The 27,884-nt window shown below is 41.5% G+C and overlaps 1 protein-coding gene and 1 long non-coding RNA gene across 2 annotated transcripts; one reads left to right on the forward strand and one right to left on the reverse strand.

Moving 5' to 3' along the window:
• Positions 1-2,887: 2,887 nt before the first annotated feature.
• On the reverse strand, positions 2,888-19,329 carry ABCF3 (ATP binding cassette subfamily F member 3). Its single transcript, XM_072142403.1, has 21 exons — positions 19,123-19,329; positions 18,474-18,621; positions 17,954-18,030; positions 15,596-15,648; positions 15,023-15,120; positions 14,176-14,298; positions 13,714-13,980; positions 13,105-13,185; positions 12,957-13,016; positions 11,148-11,204; positions 11,000-11,022; positions 10,853-10,908; positions 10,555-10,755; positions 10,390-10,466; positions 10,256-10,300; positions 10,043-10,175; positions 6,614-6,702; positions 6,319-6,410; positions 5,644-5,776; positions 5,480-5,567; positions 2,888-4,316 (listed from the first exon to the last, which is right to left on the reverse strand). The coding sequence occupies exons 1-21, from the start codon at positions 19,232-19,234 to the stop codon at positions 4,158-4,160; spliced, it is 2,172 nt and encodes a 723-aa protein (XP_071998504.1). The 5' UTR covers positions 19,235-19,329; the 3' UTR covers positions 2,888-4,157.
• On the forward strand, positions 19,250-27,806 carry LOC140122040 (uncharacterized). The gene is made up of 3 exons (XR_011854246.1): positions 19,250-19,347; positions 24,785-25,093; positions 25,212-27,806. It is a non-coding gene; the product is annotated as an uncharacterized lncRNA (long non-coding RNA).
• Positions 27,807-27,884: the final 78 nt, after the last annotated feature.

Here is a 27,884-nt window from a genome sequence, read left to right on the forward strand (position 1 = left end):
TGCCATACTACAGTATGGCAGTATATGTGTATTTTACTACTCATACATTACAATGTGCTGATAGCACATTGTAATGCATGGGTTAACCCGAAGTAGCCTGGGGTCTTCAGAAGACTACGTCACATGACGGTAAGGGGTTAATGTCAGCCACTCAAATAGCATCGGTAGATCTCCACTATGAGAGACAAAATTTGAAAACAATTCCAGAAAATATGTACTGGCTTAAGCAGGTGGACACATCTGCAGGATCTGAGTCCCTGGCAGGGTAGAGTGTTACAATAGCCTTTGTTACCATGGTCACAGCTTTCTGCAGGTCATTCACTAGGCCCCTTTTACTTACCATTCTTGTGATCATTGTAAACCCATGGGGTGAGGTCTTGCGTGGAGCCCCTGATCGTGGGAGATCAGAAAAATGGAAGTAATGCCAGACCACTGATAATTATTGCTCCCACAGTTGATTTCTTCACACCGAGCTGCTTGCCTATCATAGATTTAGTCTTCCCAGACTGGTGCAGGTCTACAATTTGGTTTCTGGTGTACTTCGACAGCTCTTTAGTATTTACCATAGTGGAGTTTGGAGTGTGACCGTTTGAGGTTGTGAACAAGTGTCTTTTATACTGAGAACTAGTTCAAATAGGAGGTTTCTATGAAAGTATGAGAAATTATAGAAGGACACTATTGAGGACCTTTGTATGAAGGAGGTATGGTGAATGGAGTGTATTTACTCCTAGGAGAGTGACAATGCAGCTTTATGATTGCAAGGTGGTGCTAAACCTTATAGAAACAATGTTCAGTTCTTAATCTCAACATGCACAGGATAAATCATGGGAAAGAAAAGTTGGCACTCACCGCTTCTTTGAAACTCCAAACTCCCAGATACGGACAACGGGATAAATTGGTTAAGAAAAGCTGCCCCCATAGGTAATCACAAATGTGGAAGCTGCAGTCATTGCGCCCAAATGATCAAGGGTAAATTCTTGAAAATTTGTGGCTTGGAACATAGAATCAGGCAATTTATTACCTGTAGGTCCTGCTTTATCATATATGTTATTTTCTGCCCATGCGGCCAATTTTACATAGGTAAAACAATAAGGGCACTGTTCACATGATTCAGGGAATATAAGAATTCAGTAAGTAGCGGCAAAGGAGCTCCGCGCCTCATAGAACATGTCAATGCAGCCCATAGGGGTAACACTGATCTGCTCACCTTTGCAGGTATGGAGCAGGTCCTGATACCAAGACAAGGGACATAAACTGCTACTTAGAAAAGAAGCGCAATGGATTATACAAACCGGAGCATTGGGTCTTAATGATAGAAATTATATGGGGGGTTTTCTGTGAAGTCTTTACAAATAGAAATAAAGAGAGAAGGTAAAATATACATTTACAATAGTAAGCTTTCCAATATACCGGTATTAACTCAATTACGATCTAGAGTAAAACACACATGTGCATTATTGTTTGTTGAACTAACAATGGTTATTTATAGATGAAGGAGTACCTCTGTGGTTATAAAATTCATAGCCAACTTACCTTTGATAGTGCAACGAGACTTCCATGTCCATATTCCGATCGGCTAACTTGTTATATCTGTCATGGAGAATGCACTTCAACAGTCTGCTAAAGATAGCCCCGCCTTCCCCTTGGTATCACGGACTCTGATTGGTGGTACCCGGCAGCAGCAGGTTCCCTTTCAAGTCCAATCTGATTGGCGGCATTGAAAACAGGACTTCCTTCTCAAATCTGACATCAGTTCTCACTCAGCTCCGAAGCCTTGTCTAGCTGTATTATAGGGGCGGGGCAAACAAATTGTTTGTCTCTGCCTGTTTTTAACCAATACTGTGCCTCAAGGTTGTAGGCGTGGCTACATGACGTAGCAGCCTCTCCTGGGGCCCTCATTTAAAAGACAGGTGAGGGCGGCTAGAGAGCCAGGCAAGAGGAAGCCCCCCAAGACAAGCGCGAAATGACTCGTCCCTGTATAAAAACGCATTCCCCAGCCACCCTCTCCCGTTGTGTATGCAATTTCAAAATGAATTCATAAAGAAAGAAGTTTTAAAGAAGCGGTGAGTGCCAAATTTTCTTTCCTCTGATTTATCCTGTGCAAGTTCAAATAGGAGCCACTACTACAGGTAATAAGTGGAGGACAGAGAAGCTACAGAAGTTGTAGGTGACCAAATGCTTCTTTTCCACCATAATTTGCAAATAAATTCAGACAATGTGATTTTCTGGATTTGTTTTCAAATTTTGTCTCTCATGGTTGAGGTCTACCTATAATGTCAATTACTGGCCTCTCTCCTCTTTCTAAGTGGGAGAACTTGCACAATTGGTGGCTGGCTAAATACTATTTTTTCGTAACAATTTAGAGAAATGGTAAAGAGAAATAGGCATCTATAGATATCTTATCCTTCTACCCTTTTCACAAAATTATTACAATTGTTAAACTTCAGGACTACATGGGTCTGAGAAATTATTGAAACCCAATTGTCAATTGTTATTCACTAGAAGTAAAGCAATATAAGGCCTATTATTTCAAACATTTTTTGATAGCTTCACTGATCCAAACAAAACTCTACATTAGCTTGGAGGGATTTCATGGGCCAAGCACAGTACAGTTAATGAGAGTCCTTGCATCATAGTGGAGTCCATGTCAGGTGGCCAAACAAGAGTCATGTTTATACAAAGTGAAGATAAGTAAATTAAAAAGGTTTATACCATTTTGCAAGAGGCAACAACATTACAACAAAGAACAGAAGCCCTTCTAAGGCCTGCAAATAGGGTAGTCACATAAACAATTTATAAGCAATGTTCACATTTGGAGTGTTTCTAATGAAAAGCTAGTAACAATATATTAATAATCAGTAAAAAAGGTAAAATAATACACAAGTAGTAGGAGGATTTTGCTCTTTATTTACATTGAGTTAGCTTCACATATCCACCTCTTGGCACCTATAATAACTTAACAGGAGGCAAGAGAGTAGTTTACACTGAGCAAGATGTTGTCTGCACAATACTACTGAACACAAACTGCCCATCAATTGGTTCAGGGTCATGTCTCCGAAATAAAGCAGGGGTATTAGGCAAAGTAAGGAAAATAATTATTATAAAGAAGTCAGCAAGGAGATCAATCGGAGGAGATATTTCTACGTTTAATAGAGCCTTCAGGAACAAAGTAGTGGAATAATCCTTGGCTGCTGTCTTAAAGGCGTATTCCCATCTGGGCATTCACATTTAATTTAATTCATTTTCCATATGTAAACATTTCTTCAAATAGATGTCATTAGTGGCCATACATGTGCTATTGAGTCCTGCCGGACTTCCTGGATTCAGCGTTCATTACCACAGGGCGGCTGTGGGATATGCAAAAACTCCTGGAGATTTCATATACAAAAACCTTTTGTTTCTTTGTGCAATCCCTCCAGCAGAGGTGGTTGTATCCAAGGTCACAGTCTTGTTTCTATGGGACCATATCACTGCATTTATGAGAAATTATCTTCACACAGGAACATTTTTTTAATAACATCTAATTGAAGAAAATGTTCACACACGGCAGATTAATGAAACTGAATGCGAATGCCCAGACGAGAATACCCCTCTAAGTTCAAAACAAGATGTGAATAGTGTGGAAACTTTAATGAGCACTGAAGTCATACACATCATATACTCCCACTTGTATTAGACGACTTATCAGCTGCTGGAGGACTGTAGACCCAAGCCATTTTAAAGTTAAAATACATAAACATCTCTGCAGTAGAAATAATCATTGACCATCTTTTGTGTTACGAAATTTGAGTCATTACTTTGATATACACTTAAAATAAATATGAAGGTTCGATACTGCTATAAGACAAGGGCGAGGATAAAAAAAAGAAGCGTGGCAAATACAGTAATTGGATGGTAATGTGGAGCACAACATGATTTCACATAAACAAAGCTTTCTCTGCCCAGTCTATACTGTTGGCAAAATAAATATCTTCCCTTGGCTAGAACATCCGTCAGTCTCTTTAGCTGCAACGTCCTAAAGCCCAACTTTGCAGAATATCTGACTTCTTTAGACATCAGGAACCTTGCTCTCCAACGTGGGACTATCAGTATGTACAGGACACCAGCAAAGCTAGGGAGACACAGAAGAGCCTCAGCAAACCCTTATAGAGTACAAACTATAAGAATCCTTCCTTGCGGAACTGCTCCTGCAAGATGTCCCGGTATTCATCAAAACCTCCCTCGATTCGGGTCACACCACCGTTTTCACAGACCCACAGCTCCTGGCAAACAAGGCGGATAAATCGCTCATCGTGGGAAACCAGGATTACTCCTCCCTAGAGAAGGAAAAAAACAAATGTTAAAGACAGACATATTAAACATAGATGGGATATATTTTATTGGTTTTTTTTCTTTTGTATTAGCAGCCGTGCATCAACATACTATTACAGCATGGACTGAATATTAAATAGAAACATCCAATCTAATGTAAATAAAAAGGCAAATAATACAAATTCACAGCAGGATAGTCTGGGAGACAGAGGGGCAATCTCAGAGGTCGCTAACAAATTTTTTCAAGAAGAGAAATAATAATACTCATTTTTAAGGAATATTTTTCACCAATACAAATAAATAACTCATAGGAGTAAATAATGTTACTATAGCTGTAATTCATGCAAGACAACCATTATTGTGCATAAATATCACAGTAATGATTGTGTAACTCCTATTGTACGTGCGGGCACAGAGGGTATAAGATATTTAGCAACTGCAGTGTCGCATTAAACTGTAGGGACACAAGACCGGACTTACAGTATTTGTGAGAAGGAAAGAGGTGTAATACAGTCGGGGGGGGGGGGGGGATGTACAAGCAAAAACACTGACACACACTACGGTCATACATTATACAAGTGAATAAACATGTACACAATGTTCACATGTAGATCAGACATCATACCTATATACACAAATAGCACAAAACACAAAAATACAAACATCAGACATTACCTATACATACTTTGCAGACATACGGGTTTAGCAGACACACGGGGGGGGGGGGGGGGAGCTTCTCCCTCAATGCTGCTCAGTGCAAATTGCAGGCTGCCTCTCGCCTGTCTCCTCTGCTTTAGATCACATGACCAGACCTGTATTGAGTAGCGGATCTCCGCTCACATAATCTTCTATCAGGCCGGGGGTTACAGCAGTAAAGCAACATTGAGAGACTGCAGCCCCCAGACCTGACATGCAGATTTATGGGCATCAGGCTATTTTCAAGGGTTAAAACTGCATCTACATGTGCGAGAGACGCTTGTAGAGGAGTTAATGCGATCTCTGGGTAGTCTTATTATAACCCAAGCTCTATTTTTTTAAATGGGAAAATTGGGGAGTCTTCTCATAACCTGGAAAATATGGTACTTGGGTCTATAACATTTTGCATGCATTCACTTCAAATGAAGGAATTATATTCTAAAATTTTACAATTGGTTAAAAGGACCGTTACCCGGAATTTGTTAAGTGCTCTTCCCAAAGCCTCAATTGTTTCCATGTCAAGGTGATTGGTCGGCTCATCCAGAATGTAAAAGTTAGGGCTAATAAAACAAAAATATATATTCATTTCAATAAATGTATTCATAAATATGCAAAAAATATTATAGAAAGACGTACCAAGGCATTGTCATTTGTGCAAAAGCAACGCGGCTCTTTTGGCCTCCAGACAAACTAACTACAGGACGTACAGCCAGTTCACCAGAGATCCCATAACTGCCAAGCTGATGGCGATATTCCTCCTCCGTTTTACCTGTGTAATATAGGTATAATGCACCAGAATAAATTAATACCATCTCATATAGATAGAAAACAGGCAGTATTTGAAGAATTGGTACAGTACTAGATGGTACGTGCTGCCTCAGAAAATAAAGTAAAAACAAATTCTTGAAATGTTAGAAACCAATTAAATACAGATGAGATATTCAACCAATTTTCCTTATATTCATATAACACTATAATCAATGACTGGATAGTAAAGCGGTGGTAATGCTGGATTGTCAGTTAGAAAATAACAGAGTAAAAAGACAGACTTCAATGTAACAAACATGCAAAAATCAGCAATGACGCACAATAGGGACAGAATCATTATTTTATCTTACACATTAAGAAAAAATTCCATGCTAAAGTAATAAAAACAAAAAAAAACAAAAAAAAGTCTACATTACTTTTTCAAAATCTTGTTCACCTTAATGCTACTGTATTATGGTGCAGATTTTATGCAACAAAATCTGTGTGTAATCCGCAATGTGCACAGACAACCTTACATTTCAAAGCTGCTTGGAAGTGCTTTACCTGGGAACCGCTTTGCAAGAAGCTCCACCGAGTTCACATTAAGGTCTAGCTGATCCACATGATGCTGACTGAAGTAACCAATCTTAAGATTCCTGACGGTACAGAAAAAACATTTACATTTGCACTATGGTAGAATGAGTACTAGATTGGTTCAGACTTGTCCAGACAGGCAAGACTTTAATCAAAGCTTTCATATGACATAGGCCCCTGCACATTGTACACTGCAGTAGACTCAGAATACATACAGATTGGTGCTTAGCCATAGTGAATTAAACTTTTGATGCGTATAACTGACCTGTGTGCATGTCGAATGCCATGCACCGGAGATAATTCTCCCATCAACAACTTCAACATTGTGGATTTTCCTGCTCCGTTCTCTCCCACCTATAAAAAGCAGTGAAACATGTATATACGAGTAACCATGCACTGCACGCAGGGAAGGGCTGAGACCTTAGAGGTCCTGGAAATGTGTATATGATGTGTGAGTAAGCTAGGGACTGTATTGGTAGATACAGTGTACAAGTACAACAGTAGGTGGCATTGCTTCCCAAACACAAGGTATATGTATAATTGTAGGAATGGCCACGTGCTATTGCTTTGCGATGCGTGAAAACATTTCAGTCCAGAATAGTACAGTTCATTCCATTACCAGGAGCGATGGTTATTCACAGGGGGAAAGCAAAGCCATTGCCAATCTGGTATTCGTGCCTTATAGGCAGGAAGAGGAGAACATTTGCCTTTAACAAATCCACACTTTCTTTACAGCATTTTTATTTTCTTGCAAATAAAGATGAAAATTTTAAGGGGTTGTCCGCTTTCAGCAAATAATTGATATTGTTTGTGTAAGGAAAAGTTATATAATTTTCCAATTTACTTTCTGTATCAATCCCCTCGCTAGATCTCTGCTTGCTGTCCTGTTATAGAAAGCTTTTATGTTCACTTCCAGTGGGTAGAAATATGTCCATGATGTGCTAGACATGCAGGTGCTGTTATTATCACACAGACCCTATTACTCTCAGTGATAATATCAGCTCGTGCGTCTGCCTGTCCATCACATGCTCAGATTTCTATCCACTGGAAGTAAAAAGAAAAGCTTTCTATAGAAGTACAGCAAGCGGAGATGTAGAAAACCCATGAGGAATTGAGACAAAGAATAGTAAAAAAATTGTATAACTATATCAAATATCAATTATTTACTGAAAGTGGGCAAACCCTTTAAATCTACCATCAAAATCCATCATGATAAACCAGGGGCACTTACTCATAGATCTTACTCCTTACATTGCCATTGACACTGACTCTAATCTTTTTATATTTTTTTATCCCGGATCTCCTTCCTTCTAAAACCATTTTTTGGTCCTAAAGCACTCCTGGAGGATTTACCACAGGCCCTCCACGCTGCATATTCAGAGCCTGTTACACTGCACACTTGCCCCTCTCGCCGTTTGCTGAAATTTCCTGTACTGCAGTGAGATTACATGTGGCAGAGGGAGGGAATTTCTGAGGGAGGAGAGAGGTTTGGGGGAAACCGTGTAACAGCCTGTAAAACTGCAGCATGGAGAGGCTCCGATCACATGATTTTAGAAGGAAAGAGGCCGTGGATAACAAATATAAGATTACCACAGGTTAGATTTTAGGAGTATGGGAAAGGCCTATCAAAAGGTACTGTTCCACTATGAAATTCCCTATATTGTCAGTCTGACCCTTGCTGTTCTTTTATTTTAGGTATGCTACGGATATACTTTAGCGGCTCCACATGCTAGCAAGGCTTCAGTAACCATAAGTGATATAAACCATTTTTCCAATTTACAGGGTTAAATTGCTCATATCAGATAAGACTACTTAAGTCATGGATGTTGCAAATGTAACAGGACCTTAGATGATGTCACCGTGCCGCCATACTGAGAAGAGGCATGGAACATGAGGAGGAGTAGATGGGAGGGGCCGGCTGAGCAGTAAATGCCCACTCTGATGCCAGGTAATATAACAAAGTTGATTTATGGGAATGTTAAGCTAAAAGAAGCCCATCAGTTAATAGGACTATATAAGAACCTGTTACTAGCTTTATTTGTGAAGATGTGGTGACAGGTTCTCTTTAAGGAAGCATTTTTCAACTCTAAAGTGATTTAGATATTAGGAATAGGAGTACCCACAGGGAGATGGACACATCATAGCAAGCACAATTTCTGAAAATAGTTTTTATTTTGTCAATAGCACAATTCTAGAATATGGCAAGATGTTGGTCAGCAGTGCATCTCTTTAAGTGCAGAAAGGAATTAGACCAGAATGAAGAATTTTGGAATATGACCTTGCAATCCATCATCATCTTCATTAACATCTTTTGCCATCACTGTCACCTGATCTCACCATCACTCATATCTCTTATCTTCAGGTTTGAGTGCTTAACTCATTACCAGAAGTCCTGGGCATCTCAAGCAATAGTCTTCTACTTGCAACTTTCTTGTGTATTGGTATGTGTGAATGCATAATTAATTCCCTACTGCTTTATGGAGGCATCCTGACTCCTTCTCCATCTTCTCTCCACCCGCTTGTTAAATACCTGGTAGTTATAACCAATTTGTCTTTTAGCGCATCTACAAGTGCCCAACAGATTTAGACCAGAATTGAACCAGAAGTGAACAAAACGATACTTTCTTCTAAGCACTTGCAAACTCAAAATTACTTTATCACTCATCTTAGACTTGCAAAAAGTCACACCATTCAACTCTTTCCTCCAACGACTAATCTAAATCTAAATCTGATGGACTTGCATTTAATAGAATGTACTGTCAAGAATGGTGCCGCTTTAGGTGGCTGCCTGTGCATCTCCGGCTAACCCCCACGGCAGCAGCTTGGCACTCAGCCTGTCACCCCCCTTTTCAGTACCCAGCCGATCAGCCCTACGTCGTATGACTTGATGCAGCAGAGTGCCAGAACTGGAACTGAGCAGCCATGAGCTCCAGTTATGGCAGAGCACCTGAAATGTAAATGATCACATCCAGTGTTTTATTGCAAGTCAGGCGGAACACTGGGCAGCACGATGGCTCAGTGGTTAGCACTACAGCCTTGCAGCACTGGGGTCCTGGGTTTAAGTCCCATCCAAGTCAACATCTGCAAAGAGTTTGTATCTTCTCTCTGTGTTTGTGTGGGTTTCCTCCGGTTTCCTCCCACACTCAAAAACATACTGGTAGGTTGATTAGACTGTGATCCCCATTGGGGACAGAGACCGATTTAGCAAGCTCTGTGCAGCGATGCGGAATATGTTGCCACTATATAAATAAAGGAATTATTATTATTATTATTATTAACACTGTAGCCACTGAGAGCCAGCATCGGTTAGCTTAATCACCGGTACTTGGCAAAAGTGGAGCTATCGGCAGTGTCTCTTTTGCCAAACCTATAGCAGCACACCCCGGTTTCACCCAAAATCACCGTTAGACTGTAGTATCCCCTCTGCATGTCTGTCTAACTGGTGTCTATTTGTTATTTTCAACATTGTATTTCGTACTATAATTGTTTCACCTTATGTCATGTAATGTGGTCATGTTAACCTGCCCTGTGCTGTAACTGTTTGTTTGCAACTAAGGAACTAGCAATGTGTAAGAAAGCGCCTTTCCTAGTGTATGTATGCAACTCTAACGTTACACCCATCTCTGTAACAATTACTCCTCAGGGGGATCAATAAAATACTATTGTATCGTAATATACAGATATGGGCTCTTACCACACAGATTCGCGACTCCAGATCTGCTGACACAGAAAGATTCTTGAAGATTGGCTGGTCTAGAGAATACCAGAAGTCTACCTCGTCTAACTGCAAAATTGGTGGAGAAAACTTCTCAAAGCCGTCAGGAAACCTGTCAGCAGACAAAAAGTAAACCTGATATGTAGCAACTATTAAGAAAAAAAGTTTGTAAATGTATGAATAGAGGCCCACCTTAATATCACCTCGGAATCCTTCTCCACAGGCTTTAGTTCTGGTCTATAAGAACGGACAAAAACAATAGAATAAGAAATTGCAGCCTCCTATTGACTCGCAAAAAAATAAAATTAAAAAATAATCAAACTTACAGTTTTTCTAGAAGTTTAAGTTTACTCTGCACTTGAGAAGCTCGATTGGCATTATATCGAAATCGATCGATAAACACCTGAAGTTAGATAAAGAGTATAAAAGTCCACCACATAAGCTAAAAAATGATGCATACAATCTTTTACATATAGATTCCCTGTGATCACCTGTATATGTTCCCGATATTGCTGTTGGGCCTCAAATTCCCTCTGCTGATTCTTCAGACGCTCTTCCTTGGTTTTCAAAAAGCTTTCAAAGTTACCACGGTAAGCCTCCAAGCGCTGACTATGCAGATGCAAAATGTCTGTTGCGACTGCATTGAGAAAGTTACGGTCGTGGGAGACAACCAAGATTGTGGAAGGCCAGGTCTGCAAAACAAAAAGGTGCAGCATAAGATTTCGCCCACCCTCCTCTCTATATTTACAGAAAACCGCACCACAGAAGTATAGACAAGCAAACCCAAACCTGCAAGTAGTTTTCCAACCATAGGATGGCTCGCACATCTAACATGTTGGTAGGTTCTGTCGTAAAGTAACACAAAAGTCAGAAAGGTAAAGTAAAAACAAGAAGAACAAAGCAGCTCAAATGAAATTAAAGTGGTAAAATATTTACCATCAAGCAAAAGCAGGTCAGGCCTAGAAAGAGAGAAAAGATCATGTTAAGCCATCAGCCAAATCTTGCTAACTGCTATCCAACAACATATAGTATCAAGGTTATAGAAACAAAAATCTGTGGAAAATCAAATAAAGACATACTCTACCTGCCAAACAGAGCCCGGGCCAGCGCTAATCTCATACGCCATCCACCTGAGAATTCCCTGGCAGCAGAAAAAAAAAAAATATTTTAAAAAAATGTTGATAACATGGTAGGTTCCAATCAACCTACAAAAGCCTAATCTATCTTTACCTAATCCTATAATAATAAAGTTTAGGTTAGTTTAACTCCTTCCTGCTGAGGCCCCTTTTTGTTTTTGCGTTTTCATTTTTCACTCCCTACCTTCAAAAATCTATAACTATACTTTTCCATGTAGAGAGCTGTCTCATGACTTGTTTTCTGTGTAACAAATTGCACTTATTAGCGATAGTATTTAGTATTCCGTGCCGTGTACTAGGAAGCTGGAAAATTAGTGCAAAAAACACATTTGCGCAATTTTCTTATGGGGTTCAATTTTACGGATTTCACTGTGTGCCCCAATTAACATGTCTACTTTATTTTTTTGGTTGGTGCGATCACGGAGGATACCAAAATTTTTTCATACATTTACAAGAATTAAAACCTCCTGTACAAAATTTGAATTTTTTTTTTATTTTGCCATTTTCTGGTGCTAATAATTTTTTCATACTTCGGTGTACAGAGCTGTGGTTGGCGTAATTTTTTGCGACTTTTGATGACGTTTTCAATTCTACCATTTTTAGGACTGTGCTACCTTTTGATCACTTTTTATTGAATTTTTTTTATATTTTCAAAGTGGCAAAAAAGTGCCATTTTGACTTTGGTTCCTTTTTCCGCTACGGGGTTACAACGCAGTGAAAAAACATTATTATATTTCGCTAGATCGGGAATTTTTGGATGCAGCGATACCAAATGTGTTTGTGATAGTTACTGTTTATTTACATATATCAGTTCTAGAGAAAGGGGGAAACTTTAATTTTTAGGTTTTAATAAACTTTTTTTTAATTTTTAAAATTTTTCAGACTCCCTAGGGTACGTTAATCCTAGGTTGTCTTATCGATGCTACCATATACTGCTATACTACAGTATGGCAGTATATATGGGGATTTTACTCTTCATTCATTACAATGTGCTAATTACACATATCAACGGGGTTAAAACTAGATTGCCTCGGGTCTCCGGAAAACTCAAGGCTCTCATGGCGAACACTCTCCCCCCCACCCCCACCCCCCAGAGAAGTCACAGGGAGCAACGATCTTCGACAAGACTTTTGAAACAGCCGGCAATGGAATATGCAGCAAAGACTTACCGGCTATAGAGAGGGCTCAGCTCGTGAGCCCTCTCCATGCACCCACACCAGATGTGACGTACTATTACGTCACATGTCGGAAAGGGGTTAAAAATTATTTACCCAATATACAAATTTTTCAGTGAGGCCCCTTGGGGCGTGGAGTAGGCTTTGTTTCCAGTGCCCAGGGAGCCTACTCCAAACCTAAGGAACTTCTCTGGAAAATTTACACATTTGGTAGATAAAGTTATATTTCATTATAACATAGGCAATTTATAGAATTAGGCAAGGACAGATTAAGATTTAGGTTAATAGAAATCTACCATCAGATCCATGTTAATAGGTAGATTTTTCATGGAAGGTTCTCTGGAACCTATCCCATTAGCTTTATTTTAAAAAGCGGACTTTAGAAGGAAGGAGGTCATGGATAACAAATGTAAGACGATTACCACAGTCGCGGTGCCTAGATCAATCTTTAAAAAGATTTTTACCACTTGAGTAGCATAATACTATCCATTGCTGGCACAAACAAGTTTACAACATTACAAAGCCTAGTTAAGAAAGAGCACATACCACCTTGTTACTTATTTTGCTAAATTGGACACTCACTTGGTCATTTGCTGTTGCATATTATGTTTGAATCCCAACCCTGCAAGGATCACAGAAGCCCTGAAGGAAGGAGATATGAACGAAAATTACATCAGGTCAATAAAAAAGGCCTGAAAGAAAAACAAATTTAAAGTATACAATTTTGTACCTAGCAGGTGCTTTATCTGCCTCTATTTCTTCCAGTTTTCCATAGATCTCGGATAGACGGACACTCTCTGAACCATCTCCCCTGTGGGAAACAAGATACGTTAATAACATCTATATATTTCACTACAAACAGCACTCAAGTAATATTTGCCTAGCTCTGTGCCGCTGATAAACACACCTTTGTAACACTGAGAAAGATTAGAGAAGTCTTGTGGCAATCTATTATACAAAAAAAGTAGATGCAATGCAGTATCTCTATTAGTAGTGGCAATCCAGCCAACAGTGTGGAGCTACTGAGGTTGACACATTATTACACGCATCTTTCTTCCTTACATTAACCAGTGGCATTAAACACTAAACAAATTTGGATTGCCATTACTAATATATATATATATATATATATATATATATATATATATATATATATATATATATATATATATATATATATATATATATATATATATATATATATATATATATATATATATATATATATATATATATATATATACACCGAAGTGCATTACGTTTCAGAGTGCTGGGTCCTGGTGTATAATCCAAGTTACATTACACTTTAATAACTCATTGAGTACATCCAACCACTTACTTTCCAACACTGATGCGTGCATTAAGTTCTCGCTCCTCCTTTAGAAGACTTTCACGTAATGTATCACATTCCAGTACGCTTTGCAGAGCAGGAGTGTCATCTCCGGCCACTTCTTGTTCCACATGCAAGATGCTGAGATGCGAGGGAACACGAAGACTGCGACTTGCAAGCATCTTCAGTAATGTTGTCTTACCCAGACCATTTCTGCCTACTAAGCCATATCGCCGACCTGATGCCAAATGCAACTCCGCTCCCGTCAATAGGACCCTGCAGTTCGAAGTTGAGTAAATGCATAAATATACAATATAGAAGGGCCTTCACATTGCACATTATGAAGACTGAACACTATATGGAAAGATAACTACACAGAATCAATAACCATCCAGAGGAAAACGAGGATATGGATACCAGAATTGCAGTAGTCATAAAACAAAGGAAATAAAAGATATTTTGTCTGCTTACCTTTCTCCAAATGACACATCAAAGTTTTCAATTCTTATATCATATGACTTGTTCTTGCCACTGGATTCAATCCTGTTGTCCTTCTTACTGGCAGCTTGACTTGCTGAAGCTTCTTCCATTACACTGCAAAGAGGGGGGGGGGAGACACTTGCATTTAAAACTAGTTTTATAACAGAAACGTCCATTTCAGTAATATGGGTTGCACTTTATAGATCCGAATATTTTTCCAATCTACTATAATACTTCATATTCAACTCTTAGGCCTCACATTTCACTTCATGAAGCATAGGAAGGCATTTATTGTGGAACTAAATCCTTGTCAAATATGACAACTTTCAGAATAGATAGCACCAAAAATTTGAAAAGCAAAGGATAATTTTTTGTACAACAATACAAAAATATTTTAGGTATTATCAAGACACTCTGTATAGTATTGTGTTACCTACTCTCAGGCTGGTTATAGGCACTATATTTGACACACACAGTTTTAATTCATTGTAGTTTGTCCTATTTTGCTCTATTATGTGTATTTTTAAAGTATGTATTAATTGAATTAAAATAATGCAGCACATGCTAACGTAATCCTTATACGTATTGTTGTACAAAAAAATTATCCTTTGCTTTTCAAATTTTTGGTGCTATACGGTTCACCCGATGGTAGTTTGTTCCTTTGCCCATACCAAACGGGTTTGCTAATTTTCAGAATAGAGTATACCCCCAAAAAAATCTGCACATCACAATGGGCATGTTCTCCTCCATCTAGTCCAAGTCTATAAGAGCTGCAGATCTCCTTGTAAGTACACGTCAGATTTGCCATGGTGAAATCTCCCTTAAACTTCACACTTACACATTCCCGACAGCTTTCTTTGTCTCTTGTTCAGAACGCTTCTCTTGTTTTGCTTTTAATTTGGCTTCTGCTTTTTCCAGCTTCTTTACATCAACAGTCTAAAGACAACATAATTGTAATATTAGAAATAAAAATCTGGTTATCAAACTATTATGAAAAGATTTATAATGCTTCAATGACAAAACACAAGAGGAAACCGGAATCCTTACCACATCACATATTGCTCAACTGAGTTCAAAGAGAATACTATAACATATTCTTATAAAGTACACGATCATGTGGTATACAGATGCCACAGATGGGTCACATTACAGAAAATAAATACAGACCATTTAATTTTTTTTCACAAAAGTTTTCATTCAATATCATATATAGTTCCCATACACTATGCAGCACATGCTAACCACTAGGCTACACTCACTTTCAATATGAAGAATAACAAGGAGAAGTAGACAGTAATAAGTATGGGACACATGAACTGTTACTGCAACATTGACAGTGCATAAAATATTAGCTTTAAAGAGCATACACAGCCTCCCATAAACAGAATGAAATAAATAAAATTTATCTTACTGAAGACTGGTCCTTTTTCATTAACAAGACACTTAAGACCTGTGGGTCCACATCTGAGAAACAGAAAAAAAAGAAGCATTAACGTAATCCTTATACGACATTTTAGTAGCCACTGTCCACTATTTCTCCGTGTTTTGGGGCTTAATATGAAATTGTTAGGTAAATGTGTTTGTAAATGTCCGTAAATGGCGAAATGTGTTTACTTCTAATTACGGAGAACTTGAAGGTTAAACAATAGCAAGTACCACAGATGGTTTGAGTCATGTTTGGGAACTCTTACATTAAAAGCAAACAGTGATAACCTAACCCTAGAGAGAAGGATACATTATTTAATCCAGCATTAATGGAAACCTACCACTGCTGATGGTAGGTATTAGATGTAAACACCGGGCACCAGCTCAGGGTGAGCTGGTGCCGGAGCTTACCTTTGCTAGTGTTTTAAACACATTTTGATGAACAGCCCCGAGGTAGCTTCGGCGCTGCGCGGGGCCGTGCGTGCGTGACGCCTCCGGCACTTCCTATGGAGGCGCGCGCAATGCCGAAGCTACCTCGGGGCTGTTCATCAAAATGTGTTTAAAACACTAGCAAAGGTGCCCGGTGTTTACATCTAATACCTACCATTAGCAGTGGTAGGTTTCCTTTAATGGGACCATGTACATACAGGGCTCAAATCTGCATTACTGGACAGTGGACAAAGTAGATACAAGAGTACAGAACCTTTATAAACACAAGTTTAAATATCAAGATGTAGTCAGATAAGTCCTCAGCTTTATGTGAGATGGCACCTTATAGTGCACTATATATAGTACAGTACTGAATTATTAGGCGAGACATTAGGTCCATCCTGACCAAGAATAGGATAAGATGACTGCACAAAGTAAAAAAGAAACATTTATCATTGATTACAAAATGTATTGAGAAACAACCATTTAAACCCTTAAGGACGCAGCCATTTTGTAGCTTATGGCTCAGCCCCATTTTTTGGATTCTGACTTGCATTGCTTTATATGGTTATAACTTTTGAACACTGTTACTTATCAAAAAGATTCTGAGATTGTTTTTTCCGCACATGTTCTACTTCATTTTAGTGGTAAATTGTGGCTGATAAGTTTTGCGTTTATTTACAAAAAAAACGGAAAAAAAAAATGTAGACTTTTTAAAAAAAATGTCCAATTTTCAAAATTCTAAATCATTGCGTTGTCAAGCAGATAGATATACCACCTAAATAAGTTGCTGAATAACATTTCCCATATGTCTACTTTACATTTTCATAATTTTTGCAATGTCTGGGTAATTTATTATGACGCGGCTTACAAATTGAATATCAGTTTTCCGTATTTTCAGAATTGACTATTTTGGGGATAAATACAGTTTTGAATGAAATTTTACATATTAAACATCAAAAAACCCCTATATAACCAACCCATTTTCAAATCCGCACCTCTCAAACTATCAGAAACAGCTTTTAGGAAGATTAACCCCTTGAGATCTTCATAGTAATTGAATCAAAATGGAGGTGAAATTTAGGTCAAATTGTGCCTAAAGATGAAAAGAGAAAACCCACCATACGATTTGTTCTACAATTTCTCTTGAGTACAGAGACCCCCCACATGTGGACGTTACTTGCGCACAGCGAGGTGAAGGAGGGAAGGAGCGTCCTGCAGCTGCCAGGATTTTACTTTCCTTTTGTAGGCTATAAAATTTTAGCTCTTTCGTTATTGGGGCCATGTGATGGCCTTTTTTTTTGCAGGATGAGATGCTTTTTCCAGTGTTACCATTTTGGGGTTGGTATCCCCTATTGGTTCCTATTTAGGAACTTTTTATTGAGGGCAGGAGTAGAAAAGCATCAATTCTGTACTGCATTTTTTACTTTTTATTTTCTCGTGTTCGCCGTATAGCCCAATAATCATGTTATCTTTATTCTATGGGATGATGCGATTACGGGGATACCAGACCAAGTGGCATAACATTTTTACTTTTTTAGCTACGGAGCTGGTTGATGGCTTGCTTGTTTTTTTTTCCGGGAAATGTTGTACTTTGCAACGGTATCATTCTGGAGTACTTATGTTTTTTTTATCACTTTTTATTTCATTTTTTGTGGGATTCAATAGGTAAAAAACATACATTTTGGCTGTTTTTTTCATATTTCTTTTTTACGGCATTTATCGTGCAGGTTCAATAATGATTTACATTTATTCTACAGGTTGTTACGGACACGGTGATACTTTATATGTGGGGTTTGTGTTATGATTTAGATCCAGAGATGAGCCGGCATATGCGGAGCGGGAAGGGGTTCAAATCAATAGTAAATAAACAGATACTTGGATGTGGTCAAGTCCATGGGACTTGTGGTCTTACCATAATCTGTTATCTGAGAGAGCTGGATGGGGGCATCGAGTAGAACCTGTGATTGTGATGGGATCTGATGATTCCCCCTAAAAGAAATACAATATAAGGAGATCGGTGGAGGAAAACTCAGTAGCCTTCATTGTTCTTCCTGATCTATGCAGTTTATGCAAAGTAGATATTCAATTGCTATGTCCCTTGAGTAGAGACTAGCCTTAGGGCCGTTCCACACTTGCAACGCATGCTGCTCGGAACGCACGGCCCGGTGGTAAGCTATTTTAATGGCTCCCAGTGTCATATGACCAGTCAGGAAAAGGTGCAGTTTTTACTGTTAATATCAATTTAGAATCCTATGCAATATATTAATTCATAGTACACTGACTGGTGTCTTGGCTTCCAGGAGATACTCATGTATCTCCATGTTAAGACACAGAATATGTGTTTCTTCCTGAACTTGAATGCAGTAAAACCCTGGAAGGATCTGGGCTACCGATAACTACAGGTATGACGTTTCCCAGGTAGAGCTACTTACAGGCGCATAGTTCTGTACATCCTTTGGCAGATGTCACGAATGTCGTCATCATCCTTGGTATCTCCAGACACATCCTGCAGAAGCTCTCCCACCGCCTCAAACAAGTCATTCTCAGACTCAAAGTCAGATTGGCCACTGTCCAGGACATCTAAAGGGATAAAAAAGATGTAGAGATTAGAAATTGTACAAAAATCTGTAACAACCCAGGAATTATGCAAAACATAAAATATGCTGCATTCACAGCAGCAATCTAAACAGATAACGTAGAGCAGTAGCACATTGCTCTATTTCACTTGATTGACCCCATTACAGTCCATGGGGGTCTGATGGACATAGCACAGCCCAGAGCCTGCCCCTGCCCAGGACATAATCTGATCACATAGACACAAGTGGTGACAGATCTGGGCACCGTCATCTGTGTGACAGACTGCCTATATCCATCCACAAGACCCCACATAGTCAGTAATGACCTGGCTATGGCCCTGTACAACTGACGTGTGACCCAGATCACTGGCACCGGGAGCATGTGTGGCCACTACATGCCAGCCATTGCTGCATAGACTGTGTATGTGGCAGCCTCCTCCCCTATCATCACACAATGCAACGTGCGGCCACCCCAGGCCTCTCCGGGCCACCACCGCCCGCTCACCGGTCACATATTGGAAGAGCTCGGCATCCAGCTGCGGAAACTCGCTCCTCAGGATCTCCACGAAGGTCGCCATGTTGGCCGGCAAGTACAGCGCAGGCGCAGAAGAGGTCATACGATCCGGAAGAGCAGAGGATGGTGGGAAATGTAGTTCGTGGATCGCAGTTCACATTGGTGACGTTTCTTGCTGACAGTGGGAGCTCTGTCTGTGCTGTTGCTGGATATTAGGTGGGAAGAGACATTTATGGGTTGTCACATGTCTTGTGGTAGCTGCGGCACTTAAGATTTTTTTCTATCATATGTGCCCAGGAATCGTGTCAGCTTCACCAGGGACTTATAACAATCTTTGTACAGAATATGTTCAGGGTCGGCTACAGGTTTCAGTTGGCCCTTGGGCGACAGAGCCTCAGTGGGCCCCTTTGCAGTCAACTCACGTAACAGTATGTATTCATTATATACAGCCCAGCCCCCAATACATTATATGCAGCCCCCTCCTCGCCCCCAATACATTATATGCAGCCCCATCCTAACCCCCAATACATTATATGCAGCCCCCTCCTCGCCCCCAATACATTATATGCAGCCCCCTCCTGACCCCCAATAAATTATATGCAGCCCAGCCCCCTCCTCTCCCCCAATACATTATATGCAGCCCCCTCCTCACCCCCAATACATTATATGCAGCCCCCTCCTTGCCCCCAATACATTATATGCAGCCCCCTCCTCGCCCCCAAATACATTATATGCAGCCCCCTCCTCGCCCCCAATACATTATATGCAGCCCCCTCCTCGCCCCCAATACATTATATGCAGCCCCCTCCTCGCCCCCAATACATTATATGCAGCCCCATCCTGACCCCCCAATACATTATATGCAGCCCCCTCCTCGCCCCCAATACATTATACATAGCTCCCAACCGTCCCGATTTTGACGGGACTTTCCCGTTTTTCGTACCTCTGCCCCGCGTCACGGGCAGCTATGAGATTGTCACGGATTTTCCCCCCAGGTCCCGCGGTGTCCCCGCACTGTGTCCCCATAGTAAATACTTTGAAAGTCTGAACTCACAGTACAGAATGGCTTCTACAGACATCGGGAGGGAATCCTTTTCAGAGAAGTGTCGGGCTTAGCAGAGAGAGCAGGGACCACGTCATCAGCTTCAGATCAGCATCTGTCCATATATGGTCACTGCATCTCCTAGGCTTCCCCAGAGCAGACATCGGGAGGGAATCCTTCTCAGAGAAGTGTCGGCTCAGCCAGAGAGCAGGGACCACGTCATCAGCTCATCTCTCCATATATGGTCTCCAGGGCTTCCCCAGACACAAGCTCTTTATATAATTAAATTACATAAAGTTTTGGCCAGGCTGAGATTCGAACCTGGGACCCTCTGCACACCCTCCTTGCCCTCAATACATTATATGCAGCCCCCTCCTCGCCCCCAATACATTATATGCAGCCCCTTCTCACCCCCAATACATTATATGCAGCCCCCTCCTCGCCCCCAATACATCATATGCAGCCCCCTCCTCGCCCCCATTACATATGCAGCCCCATCCTGACCCCCAATACATTATATGCAGCCCCCTCCTCGCCACAAATACATTATATGCAGCCCCCTTCTGACCCCCAATACATTATATGTAGCCCCCTCCTGACCCCCAATACATTATATGCAGCCCCCTCCTGACCCCCAATACATTATATGCAGCCCCCTCATCAGATTTCCCATTATAATCAAGCCCCCTTCCCCACATGGATTACATACAGCCCCCTCCTTATGTCCCATTCATTACTAACAGCCCCTATACTAGTAAATATGACCATTCAAAACAAAAGAATAATACTTACTTCAGCCTTCTGCTCAGGTCCGGAGCTTCTCCCTCTCCGTCTTCCTTCTCTTTCCGGCAGCCTCACAGTGCTTCAGCCCGCGGTCACAGGTTCCGCTAGCGTCACGTTCATAACCGCCCCCCCTGTGCGCTAGCGTAGCCTGTGACCGCGGCCATGCAGAGACGCAGCGTCATGCAGCACACAGAGCGCCGCTTTACGGCGCCAGCACCCGGCACGGCCAGGCTGCTTGGGACGGGGGTTTGGCCATGAGTGGGCCCTCCCAGCAGCTGGGGCCCCGACACTTGCCCGGGTTTGCCGGGTGCTGGCGCCGGCCCTGAATATGTTGTAATATATAAATAACTATTATATCATAGAATGTCCTCCACCCCCTTTATATAGTGGTCTCCTGTCTTCCTGTCTCTGGCAGTCTCTTTCAGTGACTGGTCAGTCTCTGGCAGTCTCTTTCAGTTTCCGCCCGTCTCTGGCAATCTCTTTTAGTGACTGTCTGTCTCTTTCAGTTTCTGTCCGTCTCTAACAGTATCTTTCAGTTTCTGTTCGTCTCTGGCAATCTTTTTTTAGTGACTGTCCGTCTCTAACAGTCTCTTTCAGTTTCTGTCCCTCTCTGGCAGTTGCTTTCAGTGACTGTCCATCTCTGGCAGTCTCTTTCAATGACTGTCCGTCTCTGGCAATCTTTTTCAGTGACTGTCCATCTCTGGCAGTCTCTTGCAGCGACTGTCCGTCTTTGGCAGTCTTTTGCAATGACTGTTCGTCTCTGGCAGCCTCTTGCAATGACTGTCCGTCTCAGGCAGTCTCTTGCAATGACTGTACGTCTCTGACAGTCTCTTTTAGTGACCGTCCTGTCTGTCTCTGGCAGTCTCTTTCAGTGACTGGTCAGTCTCTGGCAGTCTCTTTCAGTTTCCGCCCGTCTCTGGCAATCTCTTTTAGTGACTGTCTGTCTCTTTCAGTTTCTGTCCGTCTCTAACAGTATCTTTCAGTTTCTGTTCGTCTCTGGCAATCTTTTTTTAGTGACTGTCCGTCTCTAACAGTCTCTTTCAGTTTCTGTCCCTCTCTGGCAGTTGCTTTCAGTGACTGTCCATCTCTGGCAGTCTCTTTCAATGACTGTCCGTCTCTGGCAATCTTTTTCAGTGACTGTCCATCTCTGGCAGTCTCTTGCAGCGACTGTCCGTCTTTGGCAGTCTTTTGCAATGACTGTTCGTCTCTGGCAGCCTCTTGCAATGACTGTCCGTCTCAGGCAGTCTCTTGCAATGACTGTACGTCTCTGACAGTCTCTTTTAGTGACCGTCCTGTCTGTCTCTGGCAGTCTCTTTCAGTGACTGTCTCTGACTCTTTCAGTCAGTGACTGTCTCTGACACTCTAATTCCAGTGACTGTTTCCGTCTCCGACTGTTACTTTCTCTATGAGGAGATTTATTAGAAGTGTCTGAGAGCAGAACTGCTGTAGATGCCCATGGCAGCCAATCAGAGCTCAAGTTTCATTTTTTTACCTCAGACATTTCTGATAAATCTTCCCCTATGTCTGTATCCCTACCCATATTACTTCACACATAAGTTGTCTTCATTCATTGCCTATAGTCAGGGTCAGACTGAGGTGCCTGGGGCCCCCCCAGTGAAATTGAATTTGGCGGCCCACCTACTACTTCAAAGAAATATTCTGGGATAAGGGAATTTCTAAGCACTAGCGGAGGCAAGTAAAGGATAAGCTAAGCCCTTTCTCCCTCCCTCTCTGCTAGTGCTCGGTTCTTGGTTTGTGTACAGGGGCTGCAGTCGTGACGTTATCTCAGGGCATTAATGTTAGGGATAGTATAAGAGTTACCCCTGGTTTCCCGGGCTTTCTGCTGGTGGCTGGGCTGTGGTTAGGGATAGTATAAGAGTTACCCCTGGTTTCCCAGGCTTTCTGCTGGTGGCTGAGCTGTGGTTAGAGATAGTATAAGAGTTACCCCTGGTTTCCCGGGTTTCTGCTGATGGCTAGGCTGTGGTTAGGGATAGTATAAGAGTTACCCCTGGTTTCCCAGGCTTTCTGCTGGTGGCTGAGCTGTGGTTAGGGATAGTATAAGGGTTACCCCTGGTTTCCCAGGCTTTCTGCTGGTGGCTGGGCTGTGGTTAGGGATAGTATAAGAGTTACCCCTGGTTTCCCGGGCTTTCTGCTGGTGGCTGAGCTGTGGTTAGGGATAATATAAGAGTTACCCCTGGTTTCCCGGGTTTCTGCTGATGGCTAGGCTGTGGTTAGGGATAGTATAAGAGTTACCCCTGGTTTCCCAGGCTTTCTGCTGGTGGCTGAGCTGTGGTTAGGGATAGTATAAGAGTTACCCCAGGTTTCCCGGGTTTTGGTTCCCGGGCTTTCTGCTGGTGGCTGGGCTGTGGTTAGGGATGTAAGTTTTTGGACCCTAGTGTACACCAACCTTCCAATAAGGAAATGCTGAAAACCTTTATTAGAACTGATGATATTAACCCTACTATGGCGTCCCCGCACCATATAGAGAAGTCACACCCGGCTCTCTGACCCTATAGATATGACATAACCTGAGAGCTCTCTCACACTAGTAGGTTAGTCAGTGACTACAATACTGATCTGACACAGGTAGAAGTAGGATCTAGTACCTCACAGGTGTCATGTCTTCTCCTTCACGTCCAGAATCATGGTAAAATCTGGTTTCAGAATTTTCTGGCAGATGTGTTCAGCTCTGGGAAGCAGATCCCCCTCACTGCGCCCCTAAAAATACCACAGTTACATACAGTATAATGTTACCTGGATAAAACAATGTCATACACACTGCCACCCCCCCCCCAATCCATATTTTATTAAGGCCCCCCCATAATCACAGCCACCCCCCTCCATATTTTATTAAGGCTCCCCCATAATCACAGCCACCCCCCTCCATATTTTATTAAGGCCCCCTCATACACACTGCCACGCCCCCCCCCCCTCCATATTTTATTAAGGCCCACCATGTACACTGCCACCCCCCCTCCATATTTTATTAAGGCCCCCCCATGCACACTGCTATTACCCCTCCTAATATTTTAGTAAGGCTCCCCCATACATATTGCCACCCCCTAATATTTTATTAAGGCCCTCCATGCACGCTGCCATTCCCCCTTTCCGGATTTTATTAAGGCCCCCCATGCACACTGCCACCCCCCTCCATATTTTATAAAGGCCTTCCATGCACACTGCCACCTTCCCCCCCTCCATAATTTATTAAGATCCCCCCATGCATGCTGCCATCCCCCCTAATATTTTATTAAGGCCCCCCCCATGCACACTGACATTCCCACCCCCTCCATATTTTATTAAGGCCCACAAGCACACTGGCACCCCCCCCTAAATATTTTAATATGACCCTCCCCATGCACACTGCCATTCCCCCCTGCTTATTTTATTAAGGCCCCCATGCACACTGCCATCCCCCTAATATTTTATTAAGGTCCCCCCATGCACACTGACATTCCCTCCTCTTTATTTTATTAAGGTCCTCCCATGCCCACTGCCACCCCCCTCCATATTTTATTAAGGCCTCCGATGCATGCTGCCATTCCCCCCCTCCATATTTTATTAAGGCTCCCCCTCTGTTTTTTATTAAGGCCCCCCCCCCATGCACACTGCCACCCCCCTCCATATTGTCTTAAGGCCCCCTCCCTTTTGCCAACAGCAAAAAAATAATCATTACTCACCTCATCCTGTGTCTGACTCCTGTCAGTGGTAGCGCTGGGAGAGATGCGCTACCACTATGTGCATGTAGTTGGGACTATCAGTTGTGTTGTGAAGATACACAGGTGGATACACAGCTGTTAGAAATGACTGTTACCTGCTTTTTTCTAGCCATAATACAAATTCTAAGTAAAAAAAAACAAGTGCCCATCATTACTTTAAGAAATGAAGGTCAGTCCGAAAAATTGGGAAAACTTTGAAAGTGTAACCAAGTGCAGTTGCAAAAACCATCAAGTGCTGCAAAGAAACTGGCTCACATGAGGACCACCCCAAGAAAGGAAGACCAAGAGTAACTTCTGCTGTGGAGGATGAGTTCATCCGAGTCACCAGCCTCAGAAATCGCAGATTACCAGCAGCTCAGATTAGAGACCAGGTCAATGTCACACAGTTCTAGCAGCAGACGGTTCCCTACAACAACTGGTAAGAGGGGGTGCTTTGCTGGTGACACTGTTGGGGATTTATTCAAAATTGAAGGTAAACTGAACCAGCATGGTTACATGGTTTGCGATTAGTTGGGCCATTATTTATTTTTCAACAGGACAACAACCCCAAACACAAATCCAGGCTGTGTAAGGACTATTTGACCAAGAAGGAGAGTGATGGGATGCTACGTCAGATGACCTGGCCTCCACAGTCAACAGACCTAAACCCAATCAAGATGGTTTGGGGTGAGCTGGATCACAGAGTGAAGGCAAAAGGGCCAACAAGTGCTAAACATCTCTGGGAACTCCTTCAAGACTGTTGGAAGACATTTCAGGTCACTACCTCTTGAAGCTCATCGAGAGAGTGCCAAGAGTGTGCAAAGCGGTAATGAAAGCCAAATGTGGCTACTTTGAAGAACCTAGAATATAAGACATTTTCAGTTGTTTCACACTTTTTTGTTAAGTAAATAATTCCACATGTGTTAATTTATAGTTTTGATGCCTTCAGTGTGAATCTACAATTTTTTTAGTCATGAAAATACACAAAACTTTTTGAATGAGAAGGTGTCTCCAAACTTTTGATCTGTAGTGTATTTTGCATTTATTTATGAAAAAGGTGAATTTGGCAAAATTTTATGAAAATTAGCTATTTTCAAAATACTCTTAAGTAGTTACTAATTTACATTTACCATATCTCCGTCATTTTATCATATTCATTAGCTTCCATCCCTTTTAAAGCCATGACATTGGATACCGCACATCTTGACTTCAGTTGTAGTCTAATAGCGACCATGTAAGCATCAGTAAGGAAGCAGCTGCAGATTGGACAGTCTTCATTTTTGTCATACCCATTTTATTCTGAGGGTTTGAGAAACGTCAAAAATTCAGAGACAAAATCAAAAGGAACACAACAAGATCTGACTGGTCATTACCCCGGAGTCATAATTTTTCACCATAACATTCAAATGATAGGCAAGATTAACCCCTTAATGACCGCCCTATCGGGAATCTACGGCGCTCATTAAGGGTACTTCTTCTGATGCGACGCCTTTCTATGGCGCCGCATCAGAAGAAGATTTCGGGACATCGGGTCAGTATAGTGCCGGTGTCGGGCTGTGATATCACAGCCCAGACCCGGCACTAACACCCGGGATCGGAAAAACTCAGATCCCGGGTGTTTAACCCCTTACACGCCGCGGTCAAGCATGACCGCGGCGTGCAAGTGTGTCCCCCGTGGATCGGACCCCCCCGGTGTGCTTACCGGGGGATCCTATCCCTCCTGCCGCTGCCCCGGGTCCCGACGAGTGACCCGAGGCTGTCGGCTCCTCTTCTCGCCGGGTCCTGCCTTCCAATATTGGTTTTGCTCAGGAAAATTGAGCAAAGATAAGAAAAACTATATAAATGAGGTATCACCGCAATCGTAGTGAACCAGAGAATAAAGATAAAATATTATTTTTACATTACGGTGAGCGGGGGGAAAAAAATGCTAAAAATCCAAAATAAAAATTGATGATTTTGTTTGTGTCCCCCTTGAAATAGTTAATAAAATCTCATGAATAAGCTATAGACCCCCTAAATGAATTATCTATACATTGTATCTCATTCCGTAAAAAATAAGCCCTCATATGTTTGCATTACCAAAAAAAAATAAAAATGTATAGGTAGTACAATGTGACAATACAAATCTGCTGTGAATGGCGCCTCCATTCATTCTATACTCGGCCGTGCGCCTGTACAGAAGTTTACCACCACATATGGGGTATCAGTACACTCGGGAGGAATTGGGCATCAAGCGTTGCAGTGCGTTTCATCATTTAATTTATTCTGAAACTGTCAGTTTGGCCTAAATGAATGTATGTTCCAAAAAAATTCCATAGTTTCTAAATCGCAGGTCCATATTGTTTTAACCCATGTGAAACACTTAAAGGGTTAATGGACTTAATAGAAGTTGTTTTACATACGTTGAGGGGTGAAGTTTCTATAGTGGGGTAATTTATAGGGTTTTACTATTACTTAGGCCTTACAAAGTCACCTGAAAGCTGAGTTGCAATTTTCATGAAAATGAGAAAAATCGCACCTAAAGTTCTGTGCCTCATAACATCCTAGAAAAGTGAGAGGATGCATAAAATATCATCCCAACATAAAGCAGACATTCCGTAAATGTAATTTATAAAGCTTTTTGGGTAGTTTTACTTCCTGTCTGGAAAGCAGAACATTTCAAACTAGGAAAATGAAGAATTTTTACAAACTTTTGCCAAATTTTCACTTTTTTCAGAACAAATCGCAAAACGTATCACTTAAATTTTATAACTAACATGAAGTACAATGTATCACGAGAAAACATTCTCAAAATCACCTGGATTTGTTAAAGCGTTCCGAAGTTATAACCAATTATCGTGAGACATGACAGATTTGAAAAATCGAGTCTGGTCATTGAGCTGAAAACTAGTGTCGGTGATAAGGGGTTAATTAAAGGTATTTGGTGTATTGTAACACAAATGTTTTGTTGTTTGTACAGCCTTTGTAAACCTACCCGGCACCATTGCTTCCGTTATTTTTAGCAGTATAAATAAGTATAATAGAAGGGCCACAAACAGACCATTTAAGACATAAAAAAAAATCACAGAAGTCTCCAGTTTGGGGTGCGGTCACACGTGGAGCTTAAAAATGCAATGCAAGCGTCCGGGGGTGGGCCTCCGCCCAATCGCAAATGGAACAATGCAAGACACTGGGGGTCATTTACTAAGGGCCCGATTCGCGTTTTCCCGACGTGTTACCCGAATATTTCC

This window comes from Engystomops pustulosus, chromosome 3 (genome assembly GCF_040894005.1).
Source record: "Engystomops pustulosus chromosome 3, aEngPut4.maternal, whole genome shotgun sequence".
Taxonomy (NCBI): Eukaryota; Metazoa; Chordata; class Amphibia; order Anura; family Leptodactylidae; genus Engystomops; species Engystomops pustulosus.